An 8,530-nucleotide genomic window follows, 5' to 3' on the forward strand; every position below is an offset into this window, starting at 1 on the left:
AGTAAAATCTTGCTTGCATGTGAAATCAGTGAGATTGTTCTGTAATTTCCACATTCTGTTGGGTCACCTTTCTTTGGGATAGGAACAAATATAGATCTCTTCCATAACAACGAATAAATCCATCTCAAGGTTCCAAGATACATAAGACACAACTATTACTCCTTCTCTAAATCCTTAAGGAAAAGGGGAGAGAAAGGTCTCTAGTCTCAGCTGATCTTCTTCTGACTGAGTAGAGCGTATTGTGGAGAAAATATATTGATATCCCACAGATATTTAGGGATGATTGTCATCTTTCATTTCATATAGCTGCTTCATCATATAATTATTTTAAATGATTAGTGTCCACGTTACTTCAACACATATCAGATATATTGATTCTTGACACCCCCGTAATAATTCTCTTCATGATCCTGAAGCTCATTTTTGTTCAAGATGATTCACATGGAAAGCTACAATGAAGAGACTGAAAATGGTCCCTTCATCATATAAACAGTCACAGGTGTATTTTTCTAATAACTATTTTGGATCTTTTATGAGGTCACTTGTGATTTGTAGGTGTTCTTTTTCCCCACCTGCCCTGGGTCTTACTTCATCTGGAATTGATTTTTAGCTTCCTTTTCTTTTTCCTAATCTTACGCTTGTGTAGTGACATCACTACTGTTAGTGTCACTCATGTGGTAAATCGTAGACCGTCCCTTATCCCCACCACATGGACCTTTCTTGGGCCAGAGAATCCTTAGTTAAGTTGATTATTAACTTGAGATAAAATGGTATGTGATAAATACACTTATAAATTGATTTCTCATATTTTACTTTAATTATACAAATATTAACAAATTTTGTTTTCAAATATTCTACATTGAGAGCTCTCTTTGTATCATGTGATATCTCTGGCCAACATCTTTCCCCATTCAATCATTCCACACTGTTAGTTACATTATTAGTAACTGATCAAAAGCCTTTTTATTTGTTTTTCTCCTCCATAGTCCGTAATTACCACCTTATTTTCAAAAAGGTTTTTACATAGGTTAAAAAAATGTAAACTACTACGATTACTGAAGCTAAAACACCAATAATAGGGTTAAAAGTCAGTGAAAAAATACTGGCAACAATGCAAACAAGTTCTAGGGCACTGTGCAAATGAAACCATGTGATTTAAGTATCTATGTAATGAACTCCTAATGGGTGTGGCACATTAGAAGAGTCAAATAGTAAATTAGCAAATAATCTTGCCCTTGTTGGTATATTGATGTATATAAAGTCGGCTTATGAAAAAGTTTTGTGGATGTAATGAACTACAAAATTATTTATTTAAGAAAAAGAAATGAATGCTGAAATACTGTGCAAAAATACTAGACAGTTATTTGAGTGTCACTTCTGAGACTATCACTGGATGAAGTCTCAAATCTGTATCTCCAGTCCACATTGATTATAATTTTTGCGATGTGTTTTGTTGGTTTGCCTTTGTTTTTGTTTTTTAGCCTTCTTGAAGTCAGTGTTAATTCTTCACTACTTGAGCTGCATTGTCAAACCTAAGGATTGAAATTTATTTTGTAGGGTAATCTTTCTTTTAAAAAATTATGTTTATACCTACAAACTTTGTTCAATAGTATACCTTTTCAATGTGTACAAACAGATGTTTCTCTATTTTGAGTAACATGCAACCACAATCGAAGAACAATCAACTTATTTGTTCATTTATTGTTACCTCCAACAATGATATAACTATGACTTAAAAAATTTAATATAGCACAGTGTTAAAGCAGAACTTTTAGCTACACCCAATAGAAAAGAAAATTCAAAATGTGGTCCAAGTTACAACATACTGATTCCTGTAATAAAGACAGTGATAAAAATTAAACACTTCACATCTAGATACGGGAGAGGAAACGTAGAGTGTAAAAGGTAGAATGCTTTGTCATAATAACCTTGAGGAACCATCTGTAGAAAGAATCTGATACCTCACCCACCAGAAGAGTTGAAGTACACTTGTCTCTCCCCTCACTGCTGATTTTTGTTTTTATTTTCTATTTTTGTAAAAGGATATGAGTTTGTTGTTGCTTCCTCTGACATTTGACTCACAAAACCCTCCTACATAAATTTTCAGTGGTTTGGCAACCAGCAGTCAAAACCAAGTTTTCTAGTCAAGTACCTGACAATATATTTATGAACATGCCTGTTCATGATGATTGTGACAGTTTGTACATGTATGTGTAAATGCATGCTAGATGGACATACCAAAGGGTTATTCTGACATACTAGAATGTGACCTCAACTTTGGTGGACATAGGAGACAGAGAGTAAAAAAAAAAAAGCAACTTAGGCAGAGAGAGAGAGAGAGCTTTGCTGACTTATGGTGTCTGTGTAGTAGGATTGTCCAATGAGGAATGCTTTGGTAGAGATTTCGAAGGTACTCACGAGCTTCTAGGGTCACCCTAACAAATTCTTCCATAGTCCAAAAAACATTAAATTGTGTAAGTTTCTAGTCTCTTGGGACTAGCTGATGTTGACCACATTCATATGGTAATAGAATACAATCTGGAAAACAAATTTGGAGGACATACACACACTCATCTTGCTATTGTTGTTGCTATTGTATGCTTTTGAGTCAGAACCCACCAATGACTTACTCTGTAGTGAGATTTCAGGGGCTGCAAGGATTTCTGGAGTAGCTTGACCATCCTTCTCCCATGGTGCAGCTGGTGGATTTGAATTGCACATCTTGGCGATTGGAAAACAATTTCTTACCACTAGACCACCCGAGCTCATCTTGTTATTAGTCAGCACATTTCTTTCTGAAGAATAGTTTTTATAGGAAGTAAAATTACAAAGTGAAGATGGTCAAATATTGATAGAATTCAAACATTATAGGTTGTTTAATGGCTATGAACTTTAATCATGGTAACAAGCATAGATAATATAATCCTTTCAGAATATTAACTGTATGTGTACAATCATTCAAGAAATCTATAGAACTAAATTGCTTGTAGGAATATAGAGATGGACAGACTGACCAATGGACAGATGGAGGTCATTTCCAAAGAGCAATATTTAATCTGTGCTGTCAATGTGACCAGAATTGTGGTGGTACTGAAGTTAAGGCATTCAGCTACTAATCAAAAGATAGGCAATTTGATCTCACGGTCACTCAGTTACAATTAAGTAGTTTGTTACAATAAAGATTTATAGCCTAAAATATTCCAAGGAGGAATTTTACTTTACCTTTGGATTATTGTTTGTTTCTTTAGTTTTTTTGTTTGGCCAAATTAATAACAGATAATATGTTATGAAAATAGAAATTAAATTCACTGTACCTTATCAGCAGATGTTACAATTTGTGACACCATAACCTCCTCATGGCATTTTTCACTTCTGCATTCCTCAGTGTATAAATCAGAGGGTTGAGGAAGGGTGTCCCAATTGTATAAAACACAGCCACCATCTTGTCCACTGGAAATGTGGTTGCTGGGCGTGTGTATATGAATATACAAGGACCAAAAAATAGGACCACCACAATAAAATGGGAGGTGCAGGTGGAAAGGGCTCTCCGCCTTCCTTCTGCACTGTGGTTTCTCAGAGAGTATAATATGACAACATAGGACACAAGCAAGAGTATGAAACTCACCATGCATATGGCCCCACTGTTGGACACAACTAGCAAATTTATCACATACGTGTCCATGCAAGCAAGTCTTAACAAGGGCTGCAAGTCACAGAAATAGTGATCAATCACATTGGGGCCACAGAAGGGCAGTTGCAAAGCCAGGAAAATCTGTGCTGAAGAATGAATACAAGATCCTACCCAGGCCACAATCACTAACACGCTACAGACACGCCTGTTCATGATGCTTGTGTATCGCAGGGGCTTACAAATGGCCACGTAGCGGTCAAAAGCCATGATGATGAGCACAAAGATCTCCATGCACCCAAAGAAATGAGATGCAAAGAGCTGGGTCATGCATTCATTGTAGGAAATCGTTTTCTTCTGAGACAGAGCGTCTACAATCAGTCTGGGAGCCGTAGTCGTTGAAAAACAGGCATCAGAGAAGGACAGGTAGAATAAGAAGAAGTACATGGGACTTCCCAGGGTTACGCTTGTCTTAATAGTCACCACAATGAGCAAGTTCGCCAGCAGAGTCAGAAGGTAAAGAAGAAGAAAGACGCCAAATACGGCTTTCTGTTTTTCGGGATCCTGAGTCAGCCCAAACAGAATGAAATTGGTCACACTGTTATTCATCACTGTGTCCTCAGCTGTAGGTAGGATACAATTGAGAATGCTTTAATCTGTAGAGAAAGTGGGGGGAAAGTGACATCTTGGGGAAGTCACTTGTGTTAGGTGTTTAGTCATTGGCTCGTGCCCGTATTCTATAACTTCCTACTCACTTTGTTGCACCTTGGGGTACAGTCTTCAATATGGATTATATCTCAACATCAAGAGAATTAAAATCCTCACCCTAGATTGATAGACAGTATCATTATTGATGGAGAAAAGACTGAAATTACAGTATTTATTTTTCAAATCATCACTCAATCCATAACCATACTGTAGTTTAGTGTCATGGAGAGAAATTATTCTATTTTTCTCTTTATCACTTTACTCAGTGTTACTCAGCTTCTAGACAGAATACTGGGCTTTTGTATCTTAATTTAATCTGCATATATTTCTCAATTTCTATCTTTCTAATATTCCTTTAAATGAAATAACTACTGTTGGGCCTCAAATACACACCTCTCAAACAATCAATGGTTCTTGTTGTGTGTCAGCAGATAGGAATTGACTCAGACCTGATCCTCCAACCGGTTTTCAGAGGCAGTAAATCAAATAAGAGGAGACTGCCCATCTTTCTCCCCAGAAGTGTCAGCAAATGGATTTGAACTGCATGCCTTCGGGATGGCAGTGAAGTTCAAATCACTAGATTTTATCTCTCTTTTTTTAGTATTTATCTATCTATCAGTCTATCTATCTATCTCTACCTCTACCTCTACCTCTACCTCTACCTCTATCTCTATCTCTATCTCTATCTCTATCTCTATCTCTATCTCTATCTCTATCATCTCTATCTCTCTATATTTATCTATTATTTATCCATCCATCCATCCATCCATCCATCCATCTGTAGGACCTCAGGTGATCTCAGAAGATAGCATTAGGAAAGTCTGGTGTCCAAGATCTTTCTAAAATTGCTGAAGAGCAATGATGTCAGTCAAAGACCAAGGTCAGCTTGACTCAAGCTACTGTCTTTCCAATCACCTGCTGTGCATGTGAGAGCTGGACAATGAATAAGAATGACAGGAAGGGAAATGATGCATTTGAGCTGTGGTGTTGGCGAAGAGTGTTGAATACCCCATGGACTGCCAAAAAACAAATAGATAACTCTTGGGAAAAAATGCAACCAGAAACTAGGTATATATGTGTTGTTGTTATACACTATCGAATTAGCTATGACTCATAGGGACCCTATGAACAACATCATGATTATGCAAAGGCATTTGACTGTGTGGACCATAACAAACCTTGGCTGACTCTGAGAAGAATGGGAATCCCAGAACACTTGATCGTGCTAATGTAAAACTTATACTTGAACCAAGAGGCAGTCATCAGAACAGAGCAAGGAAATACTGCATGGTTCAAAATTGGGAAGGGCGTATGCCAGCGATGTGTCCTGTCTCCATACCTTTTAAACCTGTATGCATAACAGATCATCAAGAGGCTGGGCTCTATGATGAGAAATGTGATGTCAGGATTGGTGGGAGATCTATCAACAATCTGTGTTATGCAGATGATACATCCCTGCTTGCTGAAACTGAGGAGGAACTGAAGCACTTGCTGCTGAGGGTCAGGGATTGTAGCCTTCAATATGGATTGAGGTTCAATGTCAAGAAGACAAAGATTCTCACCACTGGGCCAATTGGCAGCATCAGGATAGATGGTGAAGAGATCGAGATTGTTCACAGCTTTAGTCAGCTTGGCTCCACAATCAACACTCTTGGCACAACCAACCAGGAAATTAAAAGACGTATTGCCATGGGAAAGTCTGCTGTTAGGAACCTGTCTACAGTACTCAAGAACAATGCTGTGTCTCTGGAGACTAAGGTGCTTTTGGTACAGTCTTTGAAATACTTGTTATGTCTCAGAGAGCTGGACAATGACCAGGGAGGAGAGAAGGAGAATTGATGCTTTTGAGCTTTGGTGTTGGAGAAGAGTACTGAGGGTGCCATGGACAGCTAAGAAAACAAGCAGATTTATCCTGGAGAGGGTTAAACCAGGCTGCTCCTTGGAGGCAAGGATTCTGAGTCTTCATCTATCATTCTTTGGTCATGTTTTCAAGGAGAGACTAGTCCTTAGAGAAATACATCATGCTTGGGAGGGTGGAGGGCAGATGCAGGAGGGGAAGGCCCTCTGGGAGATGAATTGATTTGGTAACTGGGGCAATCGGGATGAGTGTGTCTGAAACAATGACATTGGCACAGGTCAAAGCAGAGATTAGAGCTGTTGTATATAGGGTCGCTCTGACTTGCAAGCAACTCAATGGCACATAACAACAAAAACATGAACAACAAGTGAAACTTGCAAATCCTGAGGCAACTTCATTCTCTCTGAAACACTTGAGCACATTACCAGTCACTGAGTCAATCTCATTCAGCATCTTTCTCTTCTATGGTGACCCACTACCCTTCTAAGCATGATTTCCTTCCCCAAGGACTGGTCCTTCCTGATACATGTGCAAAGCAAAGCATGATGGACAGAGTTTAAAATTCCATGCCTTTGAGGAACAACATGGTTTCATCATCTCCAGGACAGAGCTGTTTGTTCTCTTGGCAGTTTATGAAATGTTAGATCCTCTATATAATATATTGTTATTGTTTGTCATTGATTTGGAACTGATCCACAGATAGCCCTCCAGTGGGTTTTCAGAGGTAGTAAATCACACAGGAAAAAAGATTGTCTATTTTCCTCCTATAAAACAGTGGTGTATTTAAACTGTGTGCCTTTGCAGTTGCAGAACAGCTTCTTACCACTAAGCTACCAGAGCAGAGATATAGAGATTAGAGATAGAGATAGAAACATATATTCGTAATTTAGAAATCACAAAGTCGTGTACCTTTTAAGATAGGTTGTTGTTGTTGTTGTTAAGTGCTATTGACTCACAGGTGACTCATAGCGACCCTAAGAGTCCTTGACGCTTGGGGGGCTCTCATCCTCTCCCCAGGCTCATAGGGTTTCTGGAGGCAAGCTATTACAGAATTGAATGCCACTCCTTCCTCCAAGCTTGTTTTAATCGGAGAGCTCCACCCCACTCTCTGTCCATATTGGGTAAGCAGCCATTAACACATTTGCCACATCAGTTTCACAGTGTTCAGCCTCACAGCAACCACAAGTAACCGCTGTATGACAACTTGTACACCAGGGTTATACAACCTAGAAGAATGTCTGAACAAAAACAATGAAAGATAGGCCCCTGGGCCTGTGGCCCTCGGGCCCTTCAAGATTTAAGCAAGCAGGCAAGCCCAAATGCTGGCAAAGTCCTTCCGACAGACCCCCAGTTCCTCTGGCATGTCTGCTCTGCCGACCCCCACATGGGTCCAAAGAACACAAAAATTGCCCTTAGCTTTCAAACTCAAACCTGCCATGCCTCAAGGAGTGAGAGTCCAGATTCAGCAGACATTGAGTCCCTCCCAATATCATATCAGTTAGTACAGATATAAAATAGACGTGAGGATTCTCAGCCTGAAAAACTAGTTTAAGATATGTAGAGAGGTTAAATAATTTAATTTTTAATTATTATATTCATTAAAATAGATTTTTCTTATAATTAGCAATACTGAGTTTGTGAAATATATTTTCAAATTTTAAAAATAAAATGTTAAATGAAGTTCTCTGTCTGCGTATAATAGTCAGAAGATCAGGAGTATACCTTTAGGAAAGTCAGCTTTCAGAGATCTCTCCAAAATTGCTGAAAAGCAATGCCAGTCAAAGACCAAGATGTGCTTGATTCAAGCTACAGTCTTTCCAATCATCTGTTATGAATCTGAGAGCTGGACAATGAATAAGAATGACAGGAAAGAAAGTGATGCAGTTGAGAAGAATGCTGAGTATCCCACGAACTGCCAAAAGAACATATAACTCTTGAAGAAAATGCAACCAAAATGTCCCTTGGATGCAAAAGTGGTGAAGCTTCACTTTATAAATTTTAAACATGTTGTAAGGCTATTCCATAGGAAGGAACATCATTCTTAAAAAATAGAGAGTCAGCAAAGGAGAACAAACTCAATGGGATAGATTGATATAGTGTCTGTGGCAATAGACTAAAAAATTATGAGGATGGCACAAGATAGGCCAGAGTTCTATTGTTCCTAGGGTTGTTGTCAGTTATACACAACTCATTGGAATTTAACAACAACAACCTATAATAAAGTTTTACTGCTGTATGAAGTCCCTTTGTTGAATTGATGAAATCATATCAACAGTGTGAGCGACAATGTTGTTAGATAGCATTGAGTCAGCTTTGATCATTATCAACCCTATTTA

The 8,530-nt window shown here is 38.4% G+C and overlaps 1 protein-coding gene across 1 annotated transcript; it reads right to left on the reverse strand.

Moving 5' to 3' along the window:
- Positions 1 to 3,328: 3,328 nt before the first annotated feature.
- LOC102856862 (olfactory receptor 4C11-like) lies at positions 3,329 to 4,237 on the reverse strand. Its single transcript, XM_006902578.1, has one exon. The coding sequence runs from the start codon at positions 4,235 to 4,237 to the stop codon at positions 3,329 to 3,331; it is 909 nt and encodes a 302-aa protein (XP_006902640.1).
- Between the last annotated feature and the right edge of the window lie 4,293 nt (positions 4,238 to 8,530).

This window comes from Elephantulus edwardii, unplaced genomic scaffold (assembly GCF_000299155.1).
Source record: "Elephantulus edwardii isolate Elephantulus edwardi_28Jun2011 unplaced genomic scaffold, EleEdw1.0 scaffold00431, whole genome shotgun sequence".
Classification (NCBI taxonomy): domain Eukaryota; kingdom Metazoa; phylum Chordata; class Mammalia; order Macroscelidea; family Macroscelididae; genus Elephantulus; species Elephantulus edwardii.